The sequence below is a fragment of the Mirounga leonina genome, unplaced genomic scaffold (assembly GCF_011800145.1).
Source record: "Mirounga leonina isolate KUSES-001 unplaced genomic scaffold, KU_Mleo_1.0 Mir_91, whole genome shotgun sequence".
NCBI lineage: Eukaryota > Metazoa > Chordata > Mammalia > Carnivora > Phocidae > Mirounga > Mirounga leonina.
The window spans coordinates 26,932,743-26,959,817 of NW_023270839.1; the positions used below are offsets into that span (position 1 = coordinate 26,932,743).

At 40.8% G+C, this 27,075-nt stretch overlaps 1 protein-coding gene and 1 long non-coding RNA gene across 3 annotated transcripts in view; one reads left to right on the plus strand and one right to left on the minus strand.

The window, feature by feature from the left end:
* Positions 1–6,339: 6,339 nt before the first annotated feature.
* Positions 6,340–27,075, minus strand: part of LOC118003757 (aromatase) — a 32,741-nt gene continuing 12,005 nt past the window's right edge. The window contains exons 3-9 of one of the 2 annotated variants that reach the window (XM_034994907.1): positions 23,724–23,878; positions 18,108–18,284; positions 15,565–15,679; positions 11,541–11,655; positions 10,942–11,104; positions 7,838–8,079; positions 6,340–6,635 (exon numbers count right to left, since the gene is read on the minus strand). In XM_034994907.1, coding sequence (XP_034850798.1) covers positions 6,387–6,635; positions 7,838–8,079; positions 10,942–11,104; positions 11,541–11,655; positions 15,565–15,679; positions 18,108–18,284; positions 23,724–23,878 — 1,216 coding nt within the window. In that variant the 3' untranslated portion in view covers positions 6,340–6,386. The remainder of the gene's footprint in view (positions 6,636–7,837; positions 8,080–10,941; positions 11,105–11,540; positions 11,656–15,564; positions 15,680–18,107; positions 18,285–23,723; positions 23,879–27,075) is intronic. The other variant, XM_034994908.1, reaches the window with a different exon arrangement.
* LOC118003759 overlaps positions 15,456–27,075 on the plus strand; it is a 22,736-nt gene continuing 11,116 nt past the window's right edge. Inside the window, exons 1-2 of the long non-coding RNA XR_004677400.1 lie at positions 15,456–15,536; positions 26,621–26,722. This is a non-coding gene — a long non-coding RNA (uncharacterized LOC118003759). The remainder of the gene's footprint in view (positions 15,537–26,620; positions 26,723–27,075) is intronic.

Below are 27,075 nucleotides of genomic sequence, written 5' to 3' on the forward strand. Positions count from 1 at the left end.
CATCTTCAGAAGATGGCCAGCTATGAAGGGAAGTTGGGCTGGGTGAAGTCAGACTTGGAGCTGGGATCCTTGGGGGGAATCCTAGATGTGGTCTTTACTGTGTGACATTGGACAAACCACTTGACCTCCCTGTGCTTTAGTTTCCTCATCAGTGAAATGAAGACTTCTTGCCTGCCTCACAGGGTGGTTAGATGGGAAGGGGGCATCAAAAAAAAAAAAAAAAAAAAAAAGGGTGTGAAAGGGATTGATGTTAGAGATCTTAAGCCATCAGCCCAGTCCAGCCCAAGGATGACTGGTCTGGCTGGCACTGTGCTTTAAGAGCATGGAACTTGAATGCCTTTAGGTGAGAATGCTCCTTTTTTTACACAAGCTCTACTTAACAGCTGGCCTGATCGTCTGATCTATGTTACCTGCCTGGCTCCTCAAGACATTCTGATTTGGGACCCCTAACAACCTAGACACTACTGTATAGGTAGAACCAGCTTCCTGTGTGGGTGAAGTAGGTGCTATCATTTTAAGGGGTTCTCAAAGGCACTACTTCCTTTTCCCTCCTCTCTTTCCACAAGCCCAGCTTGCTGATGCCTATAATGCTTTTGGGAAATCCTCTGGACAAACATAAACCTATGTTGGAAGGGAGGATAACATTTCAAGCCTTAGCTTTGCTTTATCATTTATAACTTAGGTAGATCTAAAAAGCAGATTAGAGGGGTGCCTGGTTGGCTCAGGTTGGTGGGAGTATGCAACTTTTGATCTTGGGGTTGTGAGTTCGAGTCCCACGTTAGGTGTAGTGATTACTTAAAAATAAAATCTTAAAAGAAAAGCAGATTGGATAAAAGCAGACTTAAAAATTTTTTTGAGAGCAGGTTTTGATAAGAGAACCTGAGACACTGACCATGTGTGTTGGGGTATGTATGGGTATCAGAGAGAAACTCTAGCAAGCAGGTAGCAAAGGAATATAAATGGATGGATGGGGGAATTTTTCTGGAAATGGGGATAGTACCTGCTGCAGAGTATTGTTGGGAGAATTAAATGAGAAAGTAAAGAACTTAATAGAATAAGAAAGTAAATGCAGGCATTATTGTTTTCTTGGTCTGAAAGAAGAAACACACTTTCACAATAACCTGGAGTGGAAAGGAGGCAAAAGGGTGATGTGCTCTGCTTCTTACCCATCCAAGCTTACCTAGGCTAGCAGCGGAAGCCTGTATGCACTATGTCTGTTTGCATTTCCTCCAGGCCAAACCCCTGACTATTTAGAAATAATGAGATGAGGGACTGAATAGTTCATTCATATCTGGAATCCTTATCAAATGAAGAAATTGCTTAACAGCTGTCCATCATAGTGGGCTTCTTAGCATTTTCCAGTTTGGCCAAAATAGAGGTGATTTTATGGCCATCATAAGGTGCAGTTTGCCCACCGTGTGTTTTTTGTTTTTTTTTTTTGAAAAAAAAAATTTATTTATTTATTTGAGAGAGAGAGAATGAGAGACAGAGAGCATGAGAGGGAGGAGGGTCAGAGGGAGAAGCAGACTCCCTGCCAAGCAGGGAGCCCGATGCGGGACTCGATCCTGGGACTCCAGGATCATGACCTGAGCCGAAGGCAGTCGCTTAACCAACTGAGCCACCCAGGCGCCCTGCCCACCGTGTGTTTATAGTAAATTACTATTTTTTTCCTCCACTCTCCTTTTTTTACAGTGCGCATCTGAAATGAAGTGAAATTGTGCAAAACTAGAAATGTTCCTAGTGGTTAGGGAATAGCCTAATGGCATCTGATAATTTCCTATTGAGGCAGATGTTGGCATCCACACGTTAGATCCCCCACCTTATACTAAGAGAATTTTTATAGCGCTTTCCCATGGACTATCTTTTTTTTTTTTTTTTTTTTGAGAAAGATTGTCCAAACATACCTGTGTGGGGGGTGGGTAAGGCAGAATCATCCAGATTTTATGGATGGAGAAACTCATCTGTTTCCTGTGTCAGATTCCTTGGGTAAGGAGGCAAGGAATGACAGGTCTCTAAAGGGGTTTACCTAGCATCACAAGGTGGGAGAGCTGGGAAACCGGGACTGACCTCCTCAGTCTTCCAGCAGTGAGTCCTGTTGCAAAGAAGCAGCTTGATGAAGGGGCCTAGGGCTTTGGAAGGAGAGGTGGACTTGAGGGTAAGTGTCCCAAACTCCCTGGGTCTCAGTTCTCATGGATACAATGTGGGGCTTCCTGGGGCAATCATACTAACATGAGAGTTGTCATGAAGCTTAAAATGAGAAAATGGATGTAGAAGTATCTGACACATCTTCTGTCCTCTCTACTGCATTGAGGGTGTCATGAGTCAACGTAACGACTGAGCATCATCATTATTATGCCTATGGTTTTTGAGAGGTTGCCCTGTACCAGACACTGTTCTAAGAGCTTCACATGAATCATCCCTTATAATCCTCACAGCAACCTTCTGAAGTAATTATTATCCCCATTGGATTGATGAGAAAACTGAGGTATGGAGAGATTGAACAGTTTGCCCCAACTATGCATTTAAGAAAAGGCTGAGGCCAGATTTGGCCTCAGTGCCTCCTTATTTATGGTGTAATAGAGCTGAAAGGAACTTAAAAAAACCACTGGGCCACAGGCTCAACCTCCAAGTCTTGTAATTTCAGATCTTCATCCCAAGAAATATTTTACTAATACAGTAGTCCAACTCATCCATGGGGGATACATTTCAAGACCCACAGTGGATGCCTGAAACCGCAGATAGTACCAAACCCTATACATACTGTTTTCTTCCTGTACAAACATCCCTATGCTAAAGTTTAATTTATAAATTAAGCACAGTAAGAGATTAACAACAATAGCTAGTAATAAAATAGAACAATTGTAACAATAGACTGTAATAAGTTATGTGAAAGTGGTCTCACTCTTTCTCGGAAGATCTTATTGTACTGTACTAATCCTTCTTCTTGTGATGATGTGAGATGATAAAATGACTACGTGATGAGCAGAAGTGAGGTGAGTGATGCAGGCACTGTGACATAGTGTTAGGCTACTGCTGACCTTCTGATAGTACGTCCGAAGGATCATCCTCTCCCTGACCATGGGTCACTGAAACTGCACAGAGTGAAACCGTGGGTAAAGGGGGACTACTGTAGATTAAAATACTGAAGTTTGTGAAACATTTGCATTTGGTTATAATTAGAGTGGATTCAAGGTTATTCTTATAATAATTTTTATAATTATATTCTTATAATGATTCCCATTTGTTTTATGCTTTAAAATGCTTTTTTGATAGAAGAGGAAGGGCAGAGTATACCTAATGGGCTGGGCTTGGTGACCAGGTTGACTTGTGTGAATGCATTATGTTTGTTTGGTTGACTTGGTGGAAACAAGGTATGGCCATTGGCTTCCTAGATATAGGCCAACATCTGCAAAAAGCTGCAGAAAAGTAATGAGGGAGTTCACTAGGGCAGGCCCTATCTGTTGAGCCCTGGAGAGTTCAGCCTTTGACTTTGCTTTTTGTGAGCTAAGTCCAACTAAAGTACCACAAATTCCATATCACTCATTACTTTGACAGAATTTAATTTAATTTAATCCTTCTTCAAGTATGGGTGAGAGATTCAGTCACAGAGCCCAGCTGATACAGGAGATTGAGGAGGGTCCAGCTAGTAGTATTCTTTCTAGTGGGGCAATGCCACACACTTATGGGAATATTAGCATCATGAGTGACTAAAGGTGCTATTTAGAAATAAAAGTGACGACTTCCAACTGACATTTCTCAATATGTGGGACATTCTGCATAGGATTATTTTCTAGTTGGAAGAAGAAAGAGTGGGATGTCAAAGAAGGCAGATGGGGGGTGTCCAGTAGTCCTAAAGATAGGAGGGCACAATTGTCCTCACGATTTCACAATAATAGAGCCCTTATAATGCATGCATTTCACTGACAGTTTCTTTGAAAACTGGTGAAAACTGAATCCACAGCACATTCAAGATGACAATTAAGTACATAACAATGAGGCAAAATTCTGAAAACAGGATTTTCAAATATATGTTGATCGGCCTAATGAAAAGTCAGTGATATTCCAAATTCCTTAAGCAAAGCCTGTACAAACGTATGGGGTTTGTCAGTACAGACCAAGCAAGGTGAAAAGTTGAATGACTACCCAGATAATTTGATTCCGGGAGTTTGCTTGGATCATTCAAACCAGTACTTCCCCTCTTCCTATCCTTCCCTGCCCCCCACCCCCATCCCTAGCTTTTCCCCAGCATATTTTTATATCTACAATGTCTCTATATAACTATATAAACCTTCCATTTCACTTTGACTGTGTAGACATAGGCCTCAGCTACATATGTATATACAAAATACAGTAGAAGTTCCAAGGGAACTGGATGGGCGAAGTATACTGATCTGAAACTGTTTTCCTCTACCGTGCAGCTCTAGCAAGAGGCAAAGTAAAGTGTGTGAATTAACTTGGATACATTACATCTAAAATCCCGGCCTTTCTTTCCAGGGTCTGAATTATTTGGATGATTGTCCAGACCTGACTATGGATATATATCCAGGTACATAGGCATATTTCTGTGTATGTATAGGCCATATAAATGATCTATATAGTGCCAAGTTCAAATATTTCCTTCTTTACTAATACTTATCCTTGAATTCTTAGAATACCTGCCTCCCCTTTACTTGGATTCTGGGACGAGGTAGATTATCTATGAGCAAGAGTTTCTGTTCAGAGCTATCCTTCCTTCAGAGTAAATATAGGGAGTCAGAATGGGGGATTGGGATGGATTACAAAAGAAAGAAAAGAGCTCCTGCTCTCAAGGTGCTTACACTCTCATTTTATACTCAGCTGTTGTCCTGTTACCAAACAGTAGGATGAAAAGAATATTCAAATGTTGAGATGGCAGTTGACTCAACGGCAAACATTTACTTACTTACTTGTAAATGAGTTTTTCAATTTCTAAATGGCATTCAGTAGATACAATCATATTGGCTATATAACACAAGTGGAGTGGTGTTTGGAAAATTAACTCATCTACTTGATTCTTTTTTTAAATTTTTTATTATTTATTTGTTTGTTTATTTTAGAGAGAGAGCACACGAGAGCGGGGCAGGGGGCACAGAGGGAGAGGGAGAGAGAGAATCTTAAGCAGGCTCTACACCCAGCACGACGGAGCCCAACATGGGGCTCGATCTCACGACCCTGAGATCATGACCTGAGCCGAAACTGAGAGTCAGACGCTTAACTGACTGGGTCACCCAGGCGTCCCATACTTGATTCTCTTTAAAGAACTAATTTACAAGGTGTGCATTTTATCCATGGCTATGTATAATGATTCAATAAACTCAACAGCTGTTAAATCTCTAAGGTAACTATTAAATCCGAGGTAGGATAAAAGATGATTGCAGAGCCTCTACCCTGACCATGTTCTCTACTGATCTGTTGCTGTTGACTTTGGGATCACGGAAAGAAAGAGGGGGGAAACTGTTGAGAAAGAAGATGGAATGGGTTTGAACCCGCTGGGTTGTGGAATTAGATATAAATGTAGAGGAGTTGTCCTCCCTCAAACCATTGGGGCCATTGTAAGAGTTAATAGATGTCATTATTTAAAGTTATCTCTTGGTTAGCACTAGTGAAGCTAAGCAATGATGTGAACATGAAGGAAAGAATTTTTATTTGAATTTGAAATGCATTGTGTGATTTTTTTTTCCTACAGCAGATGTGTGGTCCTGACAATATTTTACTCAGGCTATTACTAAGTTACTTTATGTTACCCGAATCTATATCTATTGTAGTGGAGGTGAGTGGCTGAGGCCAGTTGAGAGACTGGGAAAGGATAGTCCCCTATTTAACTTTTGCCACAGGCAAGTCACCTGGGGGTAATCAAGAGTTAATTGAATAATTCATAGGAAAAGTCAAATGTTGAATTTGTAAGCAGTTCTCCAAAGAATATGAATGTTGGGGAGCCTACCACTGAAAACTAAATCAAAACACTTTTATTCACATTAGCAGGTATGTTTGGCCCTAAGTACCCAAGCATCAGGCTGACCTTTCCAATGGACTTGAGTGCTTCTGCCCCAGACATTAAAATGCTCTTGGGGCAGGGCAGTGGAGATTTTGTGGGAAGGAGGACCTAAGTTTTGCTGGTGGCCTATCTTTTCCAAAGCATGTTTTGTGGGATTGACCATTTCCCCTGCAAACTCTTAGCCTCTATTTTCTCTGGAAGTCTGGTTTGGACAAGAACAGATGACCCACATCTCCTGACTTGCTGACAGTCCATACGAGGCGTGCCTATAAAATGGCAGAGGCCACCGAATGTTCACCATGATGGTGAACGGGTGATTTCTATGTGAACTCCTGATGAGAAATGCTCCAGAGTAGGTACTGATCAGCCTTCTTTAGTGTTCGAGGCACTTTTCTGAATTTCTTGGAATAAAAACCATTTCCAGCAGGTTGCTAGTCTCCTCTGGGTGTAAGGACAAGCCATATTTTTTCCGTAAACTTTCAACACACTCTCCTCGCAATGTCTGCACGTGGAATCGTCTCAGTAGTGTAACCAGGACGACTTTCATCATCACCATGGCGATGTACTTTCCTGCACAGCTGCGGGGCCCAAAACCGAAAGGCTGAAAATACCTGTAAGGAACCTATGAAAACGATCAGACAGTTAGCCAGAGTCATGCAGTCTCTGATTCACCCTGAAACCACTGATGGGTCAGAACGCTGTGACAGGGTCCAAACCATACTGTCCCCTCACTGAGATGAGTGACTGTAACTTCTTTATCCAATGTAATTCACCCCCTGTGATATATGCCCAGTTTGCACAGTCCCCACTTTTGCTTTTCACGTAAATTTCCTGGGGTAAAGCAACACACATCATTTTATTACAGCCAGTGTTATCATACTCAACTAGGTCTGTGGGATGGGCCACAGTTTTACTACTCTTCTGCATGTCACCAAGGCAAAGATTGTTTCTGTGCAAAGATGTTGACTCCTGGCCTATTAGCACCAAGCATCCAAATATTTTTAGTTCTGCAAAAAATTAATGGGGACCACATCTGTCTGTCTTGTTACCATCTGTGCTTACATAGTACCTGGCACATAGTAGATGTTCAATAAGTTTTTGTTGACCAGTTGTCAATATAGCACGGGTTGCTCACATAGAAACAGAATGAATTAGGGAACTGGATTAATTAAGATCATGTTTCTACATTAGATGCAAATGGAAAAATAGAACAGTGAGGGAAATATCTGGAAAATTTTGGTTAATTAACATCATTGCCTAAAATTTGACATAATTGAAGCAGAATCTACAGTATATTTCAATGATAGAAAAAGCTGAAGCTCTTCTGATTACTGAATTCTATTTAGAATGGGAACTAGTGTTCATGGGGCCATTTGGTGAACCAAAGGCAGACTGCAAAAACTAAATCTTTTGGTCTCGTTTGATTTCCATCTGAAGCACAACTGGATTTTCCTTTGCTTAGATGGTGCTAGAGCTGAGTCTATGTGATTACAAAGTGACAAGTTGAAATGGAAAAGTAGGTTGGTTGGGTTAAACAACATTTGCCTCATGGTAGCCAAATTAAGGGCCTGGACTTTTCACATTTTGACCCATTGTGTGGGCACCATGTGGATAATTCTCAGAGCTGGAGACCCAGCATCCTTGGCTTGAGGATGAATATGGTAGTCATGTTCTGAGCCAGAGGAAACATGTTCTTCTGGGGAGGCCATAGAGGGGAAGAAGTAAATTGAATGAAATGTACATGGTGCAAACACAGAACCGGAGAGGGTTTAACAGTTGACATTTTTAAGAGTGGTGCGCTTGGTTTTAAGGAAGGGCTCTTACATTCTTTGCAAAGTTTTCAAGAGTAAATTCATTGGGCTTGGGGAAAAACTCTAGTCTATGCATCCTTCCAATATTTAGGATAATGTTAGTCCCCTTTTTCACTGGGTAGCCATCGATGACATCATCCTGTAAGGCTTTGCGCATGACCAAGTTCACAACAGGCTGGTACCGCATGCTCTCGTAGATAAAGTTTTCCACCACTTTTAATTTTTGCATATCATCAATTCTTACATCTCTTTCACCTGCGGGAACAGATAAACAGGACAAGGAGGTAATGATAGTTTCAATATGTGATGGGCATTAAAACTCCCATAGTTTCCATAGAACAGTCTGCTCCTGGCTGAAAAAACAAATTTTTTTTTCTAGAATTCTAATGCAAACCAGTAACCTGGGCCAAATATGTCATTTGGTTCACAGCGTGTTTTGTAAAAATTCAGATTTGAAGCCAATTACTATAAAACCTAGGAGATTTCATGGAAAAGCCTGGATCTCTAGAAAAGTCAGAAAACCTGGTGATATTGGACCCACATCCCTATATGGCAATGACGGGCTGAACTTGAGTGGCCGATGAGCCCTTTAGAGGGACATCCACCTGCAGTTATATGTAGACCTACACAGTCTACTTCAAACATTTATCTGCCTGGCCTCTGAGGTCTTTGAGATTTGTCTCCTCCTCTAAATTCTAGGGGACATTCACTCCTTCTCTAGTCAAAGTGAAATGGTGAATTAAACCCCTTTCAACGAAATTTTCTCCTCTGGTTGCCTGTGCAGTCATCTGCCTGGAACGCATCACTGAGAGTCCCTCCTTCCATCTCATCAAGAACAACCTATTGCGGTAGAGTGGCAAGAACCTCTCTCCCTACCACAGCAAAATAGGTGCCTCAGCTAAACTCTGGGTGTCCTGGGGATTGACAGATACTCCCACTGTTTCAGGCTGGCCTGACACTGGTCAGAGAGGCTTGGGTTACTCCCAGAATTGGCAAAGTTTCAGAGCAGCTTGAATGGGTTACCACTTTTGCAGAATCAAAATCAGTCCAGGGTCCTGAGGCAGCCCTATACAACTACACCATTCAGAGAGGATCTCATTTGGTCAGAGAACTCTAACAGCCCTGCCCCTTGCATACTGCTCTCTGTACACTCAAGGTCTAAGGGGGTACATTTATCTGGGGTGAGGGGGTAGAAGGGAAGACGACAGAGAAGGTAACCAGAGGCATTCCCTAGGAAGTAATTAATGTGTGTGTGTATCTAGAGGGAGCACGAACACACATACAAATGGTTCAGCTGTTTTCCATCTTTGCAGAGGTTTATTAAAGTATCAGGGGGACGTCATGGGGCACAAACACTTTTCACCTCTCAAGGAAATTGTATTAAAGGCTCATGGTTTCAAGAGCATTTTCTCACTGTTGCCTGAACTCCCTCATTCTATGACTCTTCACTCCACTGGGTTTGCTTGTTAAGTTCTCTTTCTCCTGCCAGCCTGTGAGCCCCATAAGTATAGGAATAGCTCTGGCTTAGTCACTGATGTGTCCCTGCACCTAACCCAGAACCCATAACCTGACAGGGGCACATGAGAAACCATTCTGGAATTTGGGGCTTGGATGTTATTCTGGCTTCCTGCTATCTATCTTCCCAGGCAATTTCCCATTTACAGCAACACATCTGTAGACCCTTTCTCTCACGTATTTAACTCTTCTGTGAAATTTCCCCTTACTATCAACTATTTCAAGTAGCACTCAAATGGCTTTATTTTTTTTTTAAGATTTTATTTATTTATTTGAGGGAAAGACACAGAGAGAGAGGGAACACAAGCAGGGGGAGTGGGAGAGGGAGAAGCAGGCTTCCCGCGGATCAGGGAGCCCAATGCGCAGCTCTATCCCAGGACCCTGGGATCATGACCTGAGCCAAAGGCAGATGCTTAACGACTGAACCACCCAGGAGCCCCTCAGATGGCTTTAAAAAATGGTGCCACTCTACAACCAAATAAGTCATTTCACAGAGATTTTGTATAAGGTCAAGAGAGAAAAGTCTATGTCATTACTGATATCTCCTCACATGTCAGACATGTGTTCCTAAAAAGACTATCCATGTAGGGGCGCCTGGGTGGCTCAGTCAGTTAAGCTTCTGACCCTCGATTTCCACTCAGGTTGTGATCTCAGGGCTGTGAGATCAAGCCCTGCCTCAGGCTCCACGCTGTCTCTCTCCCTCCCCCTCTGCCCCTCCCCAACAACCCCACCCACCCCATGTGCATGATAGCTGCACGCGCTCTCTCTTGCCCTCTCTCTCTCTTAAAAAAAAAAAGATTATCCATGTGAAGGACATTTCAAATAAGGAATTCGGTTTTTTCCCCTCAGAATGCAATTGTGATTTCTTTCCAATGTGATGGTGTTTGTGTGGAAGGAGGTGGCAGCGTCAGGAGCAGGGGGCGGAATGATGCTCAGGGAAAGGCAGAGCAGGGAAAACGTAGTGTTGGGAAGAGCTGAGCAGGGACCTGGTGGAGGAGGAGAGGGCAGGGGCAAGAAGGGTCCGGCATCACTGGATTTGGGGGAGAGGGAAACTGATCACTCTCCTGCCTTTGCTGTCATCCTCCCCTTGTCCTTCTGCCACGGACTGGAAGTTCACTTGTGGACAGACAGCTTGAAACCCAGAAACACTGCTGGAGATGATAGCCAGTTCCCTGGGTGGACCCACAAAAGCATTTGGCCCCGGTAAGGTAGGCAGAACATTTATGTGCACATCAAGAAAGACCTTGAAGAATACACAGCAAAGTATTAACAGTGGTTCCCCCTGGGGAATGCACATGAGGCTGGTGAGGAGAGTGGAAGGGGTAGGGAATGTCACTTTCTGCTTTATACATCTCTGTGTTATTTAATTTTGTTTCAATGAGCATGCATTGTTTTTATAATGGAAAAAAAAAACCACAGTAAGAATGGAACTAACTTTGCAACCTATCTGGCATAACAAGTGTGGCAAAATGACTACCTTTATTGTTCTCTGGGTGGATTATAATAAAGATTTTGTTTGAAATCAGAGTCTTAGGACATAAAAAGCTGACTTTCAGAAGGAATTGTTATCTAAAGCTCTATTACTATTTGATCAGTTCTTACCAATAACAGTCTGGATCTCCTTCATTATTGCCTCTTCAACCTTAGGGTGCTTTGCAATGAGAAATAGCATAAAGAACACAGAGACAGACATGGTATCTGGTGCTGCAATCAGCATTTCCAGTATGCACTGGTTCACATTCTCTCTTGTCAGGTCACCACGTTTCTGAACAATTGGAAGAAGGGAGAAAAATTGGAAAAGTGAATCAAAGCTTCCAAAAAGAAGGGAAAGGGACAGTCGGGATCAAAAACATCAATGAAATGAAGTCATAAATATTAAATCTCTGTAATTGACTATGGACATTTTTCATAGTAGTCTTCAGCTGAAAGAGGAAAAATTTAACCAATTATCTACGTATTTACTGTCTCTGGGCTCTCTCATTTTCATATTTTGTATTGTCCAGACACAGTAGTTTCAGTCTTAAAGGTTAGTTTTGCCAGAATGTCTAATGAGTGGGCTCTTTGGGTCATCATTATAGAAGTACTAGAGCAGATACTTAAAAGCAGAAGTATGAAGCAATTACAAGAGGGGGTCTTTACATAACCTACACACAGTCAAGTACATATATTGTATGGGAATTATGGTTAATCCAGGTCAGTACCTCAGCAAAAATCAACTCGGTGGCAAAATCCATATAGTCTTCCAGTTTCTCTGCTGTGGAAATTCTGTGTCTTTTTTCTTCTATCAGAATTTCCATGGCATCTTTCAAATCCTTGCTAAAAAAAAAAAGTGAAAATATAATCTATCTGTAGTCAGTTAAGACATCTAGAAAAATGAATTCACTTGCCATTTGTTTAAATAAAATTATCTGCTTTAATTGAAGCCATTAGCACTCACGAATAACTGAATTTAAACTTAATTCTTCATAAAGATCCTTAAATTACATATTCATTATACTTCATGTTAAGGAACCAAATTTAGCTAAGGTTTCTAGGTACTGGCAGCAAAATAAAGGCTGTAACCTCTAGTTAAAGGTTAAAAGCTGGTACCAAAATGGTAAATCCAGCCGTGTTTTCTGATTATTGATGTGTCCAGTACAGTGTCTAAATTGAAAAACAAAACCAAAAGCCAGTGAAGGTCTTCAGTGGGGGCAGGCACTCTCCAATTTGCCCCCGGCACCTTCACTTCCAGTGGACTTGTAACCACCCAGCCCATTTCTCTTTGCCCAGCTCCAGAAACAATTGAGTTTGAGATTTCCTACTCTAGAAAGTGAGCACAAGGGATCAAGTATTATTCTTGATATTTATTCTTGTACCTTGCAGTTTCTGCCACATAGTAAACATGAAGTAGATAATATAGTGACTGACTATCCGCATGAGTATGTATAGCATATGCATTTTGACAGTGTAGTAGAGGGAAGAGCACCTTGGAAAGAGAGAGTCAGGTTCTAGTTCGGATCGTTCTCTTTCTATGTAACCTACTTTACATCTCTTTCATCTCTTTTAAAGGGAAGGGCTCAGACTCAGTGAACAAGTTCATCTTAAGATCTAGATTCTGCTATTCTTGCCTTTGTCTTAAAGTGTATGCCTCCATGTGTAAGTGTATTGTCCCCTAATCTCAGGGAATGATATTCTGCATTACATTAAATGTACAATAAATCTTTCTTTGAAATTTTTGTTGACATGGTACCTGTACACCGTGTTGATGATGTTGACATGAATAGCCTCTATGTTTACTCCAGTGCAGTAAGAAAAGTAAGGGAAGATTCTTTAAGATTCCTCCCACTTTTTAAAGTTTCTTTTGGGCATCTCAAGGAAGGTGTTTATTTATTTATTTTTTTAAAGATTTTATTTATTCATTTCTCGGGGTGGGGGGAAAGAGAACAAGCAGGGGGAACGGCAGGCAGAGGGAGAAGCAGGGTCCCCACTGAGCAAGGAGCCTGAGGTAGGACTCGATCCCAGGACCCTGGGATCATGACCTGAGCCGAAGGCAGACGTTTAACTGACTGAGCCACCCAGGCGTCCCTCAAGGAAGGTGTTTAAACATTTGAAGAGGTATTCTTCAGGCTAGTATAGTAATTGTGTCACTCAAAATGAGGGTGCCATCTATTGTGTATCTCTGTAGGTGTGAATATAGATACATACATACCGCCAGGAATACACGAAGGATATATTCACATTCATTCATTCATCTACCAGTCCATTTATTCAGCAAATATTTGTTGAAACTCTTACATAGAAGGGACGGATATTCACTCAGTTGGTGGGCTGTGAATGCTCGTAGCATTCCTACCTGAGCAATGGCCCCTAAATGGTCTAGGAGTTGTTGAAATGCCCTAAGACTATAAATTCATGGAGAATTCCTTGATGGAACTACAGCCACTTCTGAACATCTACTTCCTCCCTGGGCCAGAATTGGGGGTCTGTGAATGCCCATTGGGATCCTCCTTATTCAGGTTAATGTATGCATCTGAATTTATATGCCCTTAAAAACTGGGAGAATTGAGTTCAGTGACAGTCTTCAGGGAATAGGAAATCTGACTTACAAGCATGTATTATAAGAATATATCTGTGAGTCTGTGTTTTGGAACTCTGAGCGTATTTTTCACGCAAACAAGGGTGGCTAGGTTATCAGTCCAGGCCACAAACACCTATTTAAGGTATTCTGTGGCTAAAAAGCCTTAAACTTGCTAGAATAAAAAGTAGAAAACAATATTGCTGTAATATTGGGAATCAAGACAGGCAGAAGTATAAAATCGAATAAATAGGGATGGGAGTAGATGTCCCAGAATCCTTTCCATCAGTATATTTCTAAAAAGTATTGGCATGACAGAGAAAGACAACTAGTATATGATCTCATTTATATGTGGAATCTTAAAACAAAACAAAAAAAACTCTAGCTCATAGATACAGAGAACAGATTGGGGGCTGCCAGGGGGGGGGGGGGGGGTAAGACTGGGCAAAATGCCTGAAGGGAGTCAAAAGGTACAAACTTCTAGTTATAAAATAAATAAATCGTGGAGACATGATGCACAACATGGTGACTATAGTTAATACTGTATTGCAGATTTGAAAGTTGCTAAGAGAATAGATCTTAAAAGTTTTCACCACAAGAAAAAAGTTTTGTAACTAGATATAATGGTGATCATTTCACAATATATACAAATACTGAGTCATGATGTTGTTTGTATACCTGAAAGTAATATAATGTTTTATGTCAATTATACCTCATTAAAAAAAAAAAAACATTGACATTATTGCAATGGACATGGATGGGAGAGGAGATTAAAAGATTTCTCGAAGTCTTTACCGCTCTAGGATATAGAAGATATAGATTAATGTACTGACCATTGGCAAATATTATATACAGAGGGAGAGTTGCGGAGCTAATTTCTATAGAAACCTAAGAGAAACCATTATACAGTTTCATGCAATAAGTTTCAGTGGGCTTGCTGGCCAAAACCAAAGCCATACTAATGACCAGGAACTATAAAATGAGACTCTTCAGACCACTGCCACATTTGAACATAGGGAACAGATGAATCCTTCATCTCATTGATTCAAGTCACAATAAGGTCTGGTGGAAACTAAATGAAATGTATAAAGACCCAGGTGTCCAAATCACCTACCTAATACTCACGAACCACATGGGAATATATAAAGCAACATCAAGTTGGCTTCCTTCCTGGAGACTAACGTTACTAAATTTCAAAATACACAAACAGGATAAAGTTGGGTCTTTGCACAAGTTGGGAACTTTTAGAGATGGAGAATTTAAGATCATCAGGGACATCCAGGAGAAGATACGAACAGAGGGAAGGAGAAAACTAACATCTTTAGCGCCTTCCATGTGCCGTCCTCTGTCTTAATTGCCCTGTGTATAGGATCTCATTAATCTATATCTCTATTCTGGAAGGTAGGTTAAATTTTACTTTAAATAACTTCCCAAAGCCATTTAGTTACTAAGCGGTAGAGACAGGATATAAACCATGTCTGTCTGTCTCTAAATCCTGTAGGCTTTTCACTAGTGGTTAGAGGGGGTAGTGTTCAGTGGCTGGCTTAAACTCTAGAAACCTATTTTTTAGTCTATAGGCCATTGGGCATTTGTCCAATTTTTGTCTAGACTCATCTATAACCAAAGCAAAGTCATTAATGACGGTTTCAGGATTCCCCAAAGAGTATTATCTATGACTAAAAAAAAGGAAATCACACATTTTATTGAAGTCCATTATATTCATTGTGAAAAAATTCTTTTGAGACTACTGTTAATTCCTACAAGTTGAATTATGTTAAGTTCATTCAGAAGCAACATGACTATAAAATGATTTTGTGTTTCCATTTTCCAGATATGAAAAGAGAATTTTTACAGATAATAATGATAGGTTCAGCCAACCCTTCTCTTCAACTCAAACTACACTGTGGTGTCCTAATTCCAGACATGGGGCTCGCAGACCACCCACTTGGCCCCCTGTTGAAAAGCTGCCTGGGCCCAACGCTTCCCTTACTCTTGGGTCTGGCCACCGCATGCAGCCAAATTGCTTACAGTGTTTCATCAGCAACTTAATCCACAGCTCCCCTGTGGGTTCTGAAGAGCAGAAAGCTAGCTGAAGAGGCCAGCAATAGCAAAGACACAACCCAAAGTCAATCCAATCTCACTGGTAAGTTTTCCAAACTTGTGTTACTTACACAGACTTTTCATACTTTTTGTATAGCCAAGAAATCTTAAAGAAGATGTCTGGTTTGAGAAGGAGAGCTTGCCATGCATCAAAATAACCCTGGATTTTAACCACGATGGCACTTTCTGGAAAAACAAACAAACAAAAAAGCAGAGTAGTTGAGCAAAAATGTGAGCCCGAGAAGGGTATCCTGAGAAGAGAAGATCCCCTGTATAGAGTCTCTTACCAGCCTGGGCTACAATGGGTGTTTCAGCCATATGAATGCCACTAGACAAATCAACATTAATTTATTCTGCTTGACATCTAAATCAGCCAAGTTAACTAGAGATTTGCCACTTTTCAAGTTTGTGTTAGAGGCAAAGCCTAGAATCTCACATGCCCCTCTTGGACTGAGTGTCCAACTCCTTCCTGTTTTTTTTGACGACAGGAAATAAGAAGGACACCAGGAATTATGGCTGTTATTGGCCTCAATTCTGGCACCTGCGAGGGCAAAAAGCCATGCCACTTTTCTGGTTACATTTTGGTCCAGAGTATAGAATTCATCTTAGTATCCCTAATGTCTTGTCCTGAGCCTCATGCATTGTCAGCTCCTAATAAACGTCCTTAAATTGCATGTTTAGGGAAACAAAACCCCTGCTTTTTTCAAACTTTACAAAAAGAAAGGGAACAGACGTTTCTTTTCAACTGCTAAATACCAGTCACCATGCAAAACGCGTTACAGAAGAGACCTCATTTAATCCTTACAGTCTTGCTAGGGGAGTGATATAGTGTCATCACTTTTTCAGATGAAGAAACTGCAGTTCGTAGAAAGGGAAGCTTGGGAAGCTTGCCTAACACCACGCAGCCAGTGTGGCAGGCAGGCCCTCAGTCTGGAGCCCAGCCTATCTGACCTCAGAGCAATGTTCTTTCTCCTTGTTGCACTGGTTCCCTTAGGCAAATGGAGAGTTTAACCAGGACAGGGTGTGGAGAAGAGGAATCAAGGTACTCTGCATGGGTTATGCAGGTTCTTAGCATCACAGCCTGCATCCCTAAGTTAACAGAGAGATTTACAATTCTGTTACTTCATCCTTCCTAAGAGGCCAGCCGGGGACCATGAAGCAGGGACTAATAAAATACAGACTTGCCTGACCTTTGGGAGAGCTGCATGTAGAACAGGCCAGCTGGGATTAGAGTTTCTGTCTGAAGGGGATGAGGCAAGGGGTGTGATTAAAAATACTCAGAGTTGAATGGGGCTCCCATTCAAATGGCAGTCAGATGAGGTTTCTGTGACTCTTGTAGGAAATAAGTAAAGAGCCGGGGACATGAGGTAAGCAGAGCTAGAGAGGAGAAAAGGAGGACTTATAGCTTGTCTGTTCTTCCAAATGTGGCCAATGAGGCAACAGGTGTTATAGCTCAGCTCCTTTGGGCCAGTGTTAAAATGAGGTGCTGTTCCCTCCCTCAAACCCGGATGTGGCTCCTGGTCTCATTTCATTTAGGCTGATGTGCAGGTGTCCTCCCTGTGCAGGCCTTTCCTGACAACTCTCTCTGGGATAGCCACCCACTCCCCCTCCTTCTTCACTTCCTATCCCCTTGCCCTGCTTCGTTTATTCTTCAGGGCACTTAGTATTGCCTGATGTGTTATTAGATATTTACTTGTTTGCTGTTTATATTGCCATTGGGATGTGACCTCCCTGAAGGCAAGGACTTTATCTGTCTTGTTCACTGCTCAATCCCCAGAACCTAGAACAGTGCCTAGCATAAAATAGGCAATTAGCAAATATTTTTAAATAAAATCTTTAAAAAATATATTTTTTGAATGAATGCATGAGTCAGTGAACATGCTAGAATTCAGGGAAAATTACATTAAGCTGGACAATAGCAGCATGGAATTAACCCAACTGATTGTTTATTTTTTGATGGTGATAGAGTTGCATGTATATGTTTTAATATTTGTTTCTGTAGTATAGTGACGGGAGTAGCTTTTTGAGTGGGACATTCTTGCCAGAGTTGTTATAATGCTAAGTGACAAACTATATGTAAAGCAACTTTTTTATAGTAGATTCTAAATTAATGGTAGCTATTTTCATCATTTCCAGCAGCACCAGCACCATTATCATTGTATAGACAGAGACCAAGTTTTCATGCTTAGTAGCTTTGAGGGAGGAGGGTACATGTATATTTATGTACATATGTATGTATGTATATCTGTGTGTGTGCATGTGTGTGTGTGTATGTGCCCACAAGAATGGTTGGAATTGGTTAAATTTATCAGTTTGATTGGTAGTAGGGTGTATTCATGGCCAAATGAACTGATCACATTTGTCAAGTTTTGACTGTGGGTAGAATCATATTTCCCAGAGCAATGAGGAGAGATACAAAAGAGGAGATGGCCCCTACTTACAGAAACTTCTGTCTTATAAATGAACAAGGCAGACACACTAGAAAAAAAATCATAAGAATACTTAGAGATGTTTGAACAAGAGCAATGTACAAAAACAGCATTATCTTTCCTTGAGTCTCTTATCCCCTTCATCCCCTTGTTCAATAAAGGGCAGAATGTCAATTCTCAAGTACCGTCCAAGGGGATCCCCAGGAAGAGAATGTTAGAGGTGTCCAGCATGATGCGCCGCATGAGGGTCAACACGTCGATGTAACCCAATTCGTTGCTGACCTCCTCCAACCTGTCCAGATGTGTGATGATGGATCCAACACAAATTGTCACCATGCGCACAAGGCCAGGGCCAGACAAAGCTGAGGGTAACACATCAGAGAGTGAGTCACATGAACTCAGGGGCACACACAATCAGGTTATTTTGGCCTTTTCTGTTTGGAGTTTAATTATACATGATTTTTTATTCAGTAACTTGGCAGAAATTTTCATGTTCTTTTTTATACTTTTCTGCATTCTCCTAATTTTCTACAAACATGCATCACCTTTATGGGTAAAAGTGAATGAATGAATGAATAAAAATCTTATTTTAAACAAAATATTCAAAATTAAACTCTTCTTCATGTTACGGAAAATCATTTGTGAGACTGCAAATGAAACATTTAGTACTTGCGGTCATGAATCACACATCAGTGGTTTTCCATATTTACTGTATATATATTTCCCTAAAGAAGGTTTGGATTTGGCCAGGGAGATACTTATGTTTCAACAGGTGGCAGGGTATTGCTATCGAACTACTCAAACTGGACCTTAACTATTTGATCTAAAGTGCTTCCTGTTTAATTGTGGTTTATGTGGTTCAAAATGCTAGTCTCACAAATTATCAAAAGGGTTCTTAATTTCGGTTTCTCCTCAAACTACTTCTAGATTTGTTTTACTCAACCAAGGTCATGACAATTAAGCAATTTTTTTGTTTGCATACTGTCTTCCCCACTGGTTGGGAATTCTTGAAGGGCAGTGACAACCTCCTATTAGCACTGTCCTTCAAGTCCACAGTACATGGTGGCCTTCAAATCATATTTGTCAAATAGAGGAGTGAACGAATGAAAGGATGGGTGAATAAATGAGTAAAGACAGGTAGAGTGAATTGGCTCTGCTCTAGATCATCTGGGCAGCTAGTGGTTCGTGGTGGTAGGTGATCTATCTAGAGAGTTTAACTCTTAAAGCCCTACTTTCTCTCTTTGTTCTATGTTTTTTTAAGCTTTCTTTAAGAGTTATCTCTCCTATTTGTGTATTTTATTATTCAGACTTACTGTTAAAGTCAGTTCTTGAAATGCAATGAAAAATCTTGGGGAAATTTGTAGCCATAATTCTTTCTTAAAAAAAAAAAAAAAAAATATCAGTTGCACAACAGAAGCCCCTGAAGGCAGACTTTGCAAATAAGAAAGGAAGCCTGGTGAGCAGTTCTAGATTCTTAAGATTTCTACTTATATGTAAAAAGGAAGGTTGCGTTGGTAGCATACTTTCTGACTGTAGGAAATACCTGGCCAATATGAAAGGCCAGGCTGTTGTTTCCTGGGTGACTATCACATTCACAGGTGGGACGCATGATTCCTTAATGACTCAGCACTTTGTGTGGAAGGGTTGGCTTCGAATATCACTGGTGGTTTCCTCCCAGACTGATGTATGACTTGTCCCTATCGTCCTAGAGCTGGAAGCCATGTTTCAAACGTGTAAGCAAAATGTAGTATCATTGCTTATAGGCAGTGGCATGATGTGGATATAATTTTAATTTTTAAAATGTGTGAAAAAGTACTGAATCTTATCCAGGTTTAAAAAAGTGAGCAAGTAATCAGCATAATTCCTTCACTATGGACAACTCTCTTGGCAGTTTCAGGAAACAGAGGCTATTTCTTGACCCTCCACCTTCATCTCTCCAGGATGGGCCATTTGCCTAGGCTGCACTTCACTATGTCTCCATAGATACACCCAGGCAATCAATGCCTTCATTAATGTTACTACTTTAGATACCAAAACATACCCCCAAATTTCTACTATATCAGGAAAACTAATGAGAAACATAACTCTAAAAGGAGATTCAAGAAATGCTTGGGGGGCGCCTAGGTGGCTCAATCAGTTAAGCATCTGCCTTCAGCTCAGGTCATGATCTCAGGGTCCTGGGATCGAGTTCCACATCGGGCTCCCTGTTCAGCGGGGAGTCTGCTTCTCCCTCTCCCTCTGCCTCTCACTCATGTTCTCTCTCTCTCAAAAAATAAAATCTTAAAAGAAGAGAAATGCTTGTAACTCATTGATTACTAAAAATGTCAGACACAACAGGGAACTTTTAATAAGCAATTAGACTTCTATTATTTTTTGTAGACCTCTTTTTTGGCATTTAATCTGAGTAGTTTTGTAATGTTTTTATTAGAAAATCTGATCTATATATATAGGGCTTATCTTTAAAAAAGATTTTTTTTAATTGATTCCAAGTGCCATAGATTCTACTCTTTTTAAAAAAAAATTTTTTTTAATTTATTTATTTTAGAGAGAGGGAGTGAGGGGTAGCAGAGAGGGACAGAGGGAGAGGGAAAGAGAATCTTAAGCAGACTCCGTGCTGAGCACTGAGCCTGACTCGGGGCTCGATATAATGACCTGAGATCATGACCCTGAGATCACCACCTGAGCCAAAACCAAGAGTCAGACACTTAACTGACCGCACCACCCCGGTGCCCCAGATTGTACTCTTTTAACATCTCTTACACTGATGACTTCCCTTCCATCCACCCTGTATCACTGCAGTAGCTCCTAATTGTTCTCACTGCTCACAATCGTGCCTTCTGTCAATGAATCGTTCATTCTGCTACCAGAGGAATTTTTCTAAAACTCAAATATGCTCATGTCATTCTGCTTAATATCTTGAATGATTTACTGTAGCTTTTGAGATAAACTCAGTTCAGTGCCTTCCCCTTGGCCTCATGCCTACATGTATCCATGTCAGGCATGAGGGCCTACTTACAGTTAGTTCCCTGGACATACAGTGCTGATCTACCCTTCTCTGTCTTGGAGTACCCTGTTCTTTCCTTCTGTGGAATGCATCCTTGTCAAACTTTCTTAATGTAGGTAGCTTTTACCTTCTTTCCAAACTTATTGTAAGCATCCACTCCTCAGAAAGCCTCCCATGACCCCTGAGGATACTTTAGATGGCCCATTTTTTCTGTGCCCTCTAACACTCTGCACACACCTCTAGCATAACACATCACCTAGGATGATATTTGGTAATGTATTGATCTGCCACTCTGTCCCTCCCCCTATTATAAATTCCTTGAGGGCAGGGACCATGTCTTGACTATCATTGTATTTTAGGTACCTAGTTCAATGATAAGAACACAGTAGTTTGTTAAACAAATGGATGAGTTTAGAAAATTCTATTAATCTAAAAAGTTTAAAAATTCTATTAATTTTTGCATGGCAAGGTAGAGGATGTTGGTATGTGAGAGTTAACTGCTCCTAAATACTAGTTCACATGTTCCTAATGTGCCTAGGCCAAACCGCAAAGTAAAAAAAACCTTACATTTCAAATCTTGTCATTTGCAACAACATGGATGAACCTAGAGGGTATTATGCTAAGTGAAATAAGTCATACAGAAAAAGACAAATACCACATGACTTCACTTATATGTGGATTCTAAAGAACAAAACAAATGAACAAACAAATGAAAAGGAATAGACTCAAATGCAAAGAACAAACTGGTGGTTGCTAGAAGGGAAAGGGTGGGGGGATGGGTGAAATAGGTGAAGGTGATTAAGAGGTACAAACTTCCAGTTATAAAATAAATAAGTCATGGGGATATAATGTACAGTATAGGAAATATATTCAATAATATTGTCACATTTTTGTATTGTGACAGATGGTGACTACACTTATCATGGGGAGCATTTCATAACATGTATAATTGTTGAATCACTAAGTTGTACACCTAAAACTAATATAATACTGTATGTCAACTATACTTCAACAAAAACAAACAAAAAACCACATTTCTGTAGGATCTTACAGCATTATTTCATTTATTCTTCATAATAACCCTAGAATTAATGTTCTATTGTCTTTATCACCTTTTGTGGAGAAGGAAACTGAAGCTCAGAGAGGAGTGACTTGTCCAAGGTCATATAGCTAGTAAAGTGGCAGAACTAGGACTTGAACCCAAAACCTATAATCCTGAGGCCTATACTCTTTTCACTAAACCAGTCTGCAGTTTTCTAAGGCATGAGAGAGGATTGATCTGCCCCAACACGAGTGGTAGGCAGAATAATAGCCCCCTAAACCTGTCCAGGTCCTAGTCCCTGGAACCTATTAATATGTTACTTTACATGGAAAAAAGGACTTGACACATATGATTCAAGTTAAGGACCTTGAGATGGGGAGATTACTGTGGATTATCTGGGTGGCCCCAACCTAATTACATGAGTCCTCAAAAACAAAGAACCTTTCCCAGTTGACATCAGAGTCAGAAATTGATGACGACAGAAGGATGGTCTGAGAGACGTGATAGGAAAAGGATTTGACCCACTGTTGCTAGCTTTGAAGGCAGAGGAAGGGGCTATAGGCCAAGGGATGCAGGTGGCCTCTGAGGCTGGAAAAGACAAAGAAACTCCTCTGGAAAAGACAAATTCTCCTCTGGAGCCTCCAGAAAGAAACACAGCCCAGCCAACACCTTGATGTTAGCCCATTGAGACCCACATCAAATTTTTGACCTACAGAACTATAAGTTAATTGATGTATTGTTTTAAGTCACTAAGTTTGTGGCAATTTGTTACAGCAGCAATAGGAGTCAAATACAGTGGAGTCTATAATAGAGTTGTATGAATCTTGGTAATGGGCAACTCTGTAGAGAGAATCAGTGCTCAGCTGGGACAGACATAGCTTCTCAGTAGCCACATGGGAGGCATCCAGGTTCACTACAGAGGCTGGCTTAGAGGGAAGAATATTGCACTGTCAGACCTAAGATCCATCTAGCCCCAGATTCTATCACTGACAGTGTTTCCAGGACATGATTATCTTCTTTGATGTTGATGTCAAAGACTGGTCATGTATATTCCCCAACTACTTCATTCCCAACAAAATACAGTAAAGGGGGAAATCACTAGTCAAGGAGCCTTGGGATCAGATCTTTGCTCATTATTATTTGTTATGTTGTCTGAGCAAAAATCACAACCTCTCTAGGACTGCATTTCCCCAACTATAAAATTCAGAGACTGGATGAGATGATATATATAGTCCTTCCTAGTTCTAAAATCTCTAATTTTATTTGCAAATTGCTTTCTGTTAAAACATCTGTGATGTCAGTAAATGATTCAGCAAACACATTGTTTAGCTATGTTTGAATCAAACATGTGACTGACACACTAAATTCTTAATTGAAATGATCCTAAGTACAGAGCTCTATCTCTTCTTCACGTCCATGGAATTGCTTTGTGCATCAACAGGAAGAACAGAGTTTGTGGTGATTAAAAATGTAGGCACTGGCGTTGTCTTCTGGGCCACCATTTACTAATTTGGGGACCTTGGGTTAAGTTACTTAACCTATTTACTTAAGCTTCAGTTTTCTTATGTGTAAAATATAAGTGACAAGAATATTTACCACATGGGGTTGCTGTGGGATTAAAATATCAAGTACTTAGAACAGTGCCTACTATATCTTATTATTTCAAAATAAGTGAAGCAGCAGAATTTAAATTCCAGAAAAGGTGGGGGGCGCATTTATTGACAAAAGAGCAGAATGTCACCAGCACCTGATTACCTTTTGTAAAGAAAGGTCGAATGGCTTTCCAGAGGGTTGGATTATTGTTAAATATGATGCCGTTTTCATGCATGCCGATGCACTGCAGTCCAAGTTTGCTGCCAAATCGGGAGCTATAGTGACTGTGCTTCATTATGTGGAACATACTTGAGGACCTGCAGAGACAGCAAACTTTGGTGTTAATTTTTAAGGGTCAGGAGAACTCATGGTGATGATTTTGACTACCAGGTGGCTCTCTTAGCAAATGCATGTTGATCTAAATGCAAGGCATTTGAGGGGTGCCAGTCGTTTAAGCATCCAACTCTTGGTTTTGGCTCAGGTCATGATCTTGAGGTCCTGAGATTAAGCCCCATAGTGGACTCCATGCTCAGCGGGGAGTCTGCTGGAGATTCTCTCTCCCTCTCCCTCTGCCCCTTCCCCCACTCACACTCTCTCTCCCTCTCTCTAAAAATAAATAAATAAATCTTTTAAAAAAATAAATGCAAGGTATTCTAGTATTTATATTGAGTAAGTGTTTGTTAGCATAAGAACATCCCTCTCCAGTTGAAATATTCCTACCTACTGACTCCCTGCTTGAGCATCACGAAAGATAGAACACACACACACACACACACCATTCCTTATTTCCCTTTTTTTTTTCTAACTCCATGTCACCAAAATACTACCCACTACTGCGGCCAGAGCTGCAAGGCTTTGAGGACCTGAGCCCTCCACACCACCAGAGGGCCCCAAAAGCCTCCAGCCCCACTCCGGATGGTGCCACCCCCTGCTGGAGTGAGTCTCAGAATCCTGAGATTCTGGAGTTCCTGGAATTGCCAAAGTCTTCTTCCGTTTGGAACCAACAGTTCTGCCTCAGACCACCTATCCTCAGAATCTCTCATCAGGCGTGGCCCCTCCAGTGGGTACCATTCTGGGCTTGAAGGACATCTCCTGGGCACTACTGGCTCTGGCCTTAGCTGACTGGGCTGGGCCTGGAAGGCTCTCTGTGGTGGTGACAGCAGCTATCCTGAGACTCTGCATTCCATCCTGACTCATCAGGGTCCCCAGGGTCACAGAGTTCTCTCAGGATATAGTAAGCATAAGCAGATTTACTTCTCTCCATATATATTTTTAGCAACTTCAAAAAATTTCCACTCAAGTATATCCAAAATGGATCACCATTTTTCTTGGAGATAGAAAAAGGGAGCAGGGTTTGGGAATTAAAAAGAGGGGCAGAGTGGTTAGCAGAGGAGGCGTAGAGGTTTTCGGCATGCAACCATGGGAGTGTGAAGAAAGGGGAGACAGGGTAAACTGTCAGGAGTCTGACTTTTGGCTATGTTAACAGTGCCAGAGCCAGGCTGTGTATAAATGTTGCCTACCTATGTATGCTCTGAGGGGATTGTAGGCAGACCTCAAGTGACATAACCCTTGACCTTGGGGCTGAGAACTAAACTACTCAGGTCTGCCAGGTAAGTTAAAATAGATCCCCCAAAGCTTTTTTTTTACCTGAGGATTATAAATTACTCCATGTCTCTGAGATCAGAGTGGAGTTCAGAGGCAGAGATCATAAAATTAGAAAGGAGCTAAATATTTGAGCAGAGGAATAGGAAGAAAATAGGCACATTATTGCAAGAAAGCAAAATATATTTATAAACATCTCTCTGATACTGCAAAGGAGGGAGAACCTGGGCATTTTTTCTGGTGTGGGAGGGGTAGAGGGAAAAAAAAAAGTAACAGAATGGTGCCTTAAATGTGCAAATTCAAAATACATAAAATATCCGTGTTACATTTTAGATGCTGTTGTTATTTTTTTTTTATTTTGGTGAACTTAATATTTATACAAGTTTTCCCATGTTCATTGTGACTTTGGTTCTTCCTCTCCACTTCTCCACTGAGATTTTGTTTCTTGGCTGCAAATTCTCCTACTATAGGGCGTTTCTGAACACATAACCCTTAGAGATGGGGAGTGGCCATTATATAGAATGGCCACTCACATATATAGGTATATGCACCTCGTTCTTACATTGGGCTGGAGGGGCCATCTTACCACTTGCTCTTCCCTCTTAAGGTTGATACTTGGTTCCTAAAAGGATGACGTTGCCTTAATGAGGTTGTTCAGTTAATGCCTGTGAAAACACGTTCCCAAAGAAGACATTGGGCCAAAGGAGCTGTGCTCTGGCTGAGTAGATTAGGCTGCGGGCTAAGTATTAGCCTAATCCTCACATTTATGATGGGTCCATAGTCCCATTTAAATTTTAAAAGAAAGACCCTGAAATAATGGCAGTGTCAAGAAATGAAAGCAGAATTATTATATGAATACATTATGCACTAGATAATTTCTTTCAGGAAAAAATATCTTATTTTCAAATCAAAACACTCTCTGTTAAGTCAGATATTCTCTTGAATTGATTCCAGATGATGTTCATCAAATGATCGCTGAGTTTTGGACAAGTTTTTTTCTCTTCCTAGCAACAAAAATAAAACAAAAACCCAGATGCTTCTGTTTGTATTCCAGAGAATTAATTTGACTGACAAACAGATGAAATTTTGCCCTGTATAGAAAAATCGTGCTATGAGAGGACTGAAAAGCTTATTAATAGATTTCAGGACGTTAGCTTCTCTTACCTTCCCCTACTTTAGGCTATAATGACAGCAGAAAGTAAGTAATTTGTACATTCTTTATTCACAAATTCATATCTAAAAATTTTAAGTGCTCAGAGGTAAAACAGAACACTATTTTTTTTCTGTTCTGACCCCTAGGGCTTTTATATACTGCATTTAACCACATTAACCTGTCCATTTAATTTGAAGAATTACTAATCAATTTTAAAAAGAGAACAAGAGACCCCAGACTTTAACCCAACTAAATGTGTATTAGTTAATAAAGAGCTAACTTCAAACATAAATGTGTTCTTTAGGGGGCGCCAACATCTCAGTGATTTTTGAGTCAGAGGCTCGGACTTGGCAACGGACAAAGACGGAAGTGATACACCTTGCAGGAGAAGAGTGACCAGCTGCAGGTGAGCATAAAACCAAGTCCTTGATCAAAAGGAGGCTGGCTTTATCTAACCAGAGTAAATCGAGAAAGTGAAGAAAAGAAAGTTGGTGAAGAACTAGGGACTCCAGCCCAGAGTGCTCAGGGCATTCAGCAAAACAGTAGAGACCTTGCTCCAGCCTTGGGGGCCAGCCTGTAATACCAGTTAAGGGAGATGTTATACTGACTGGAAGAGTAAAGATTTCTTACCACTCAAGAGAGACCAAGGGAGTCCCCAAGCTCAGAAAAGATAGTGGGTAGTGTAAATTGTATGGTAACTGGAGCCATTCTTTTTCTTTCTTTCTTTCTTTCTTTCTTTCTTTCTTTCTTTCTTTCTTT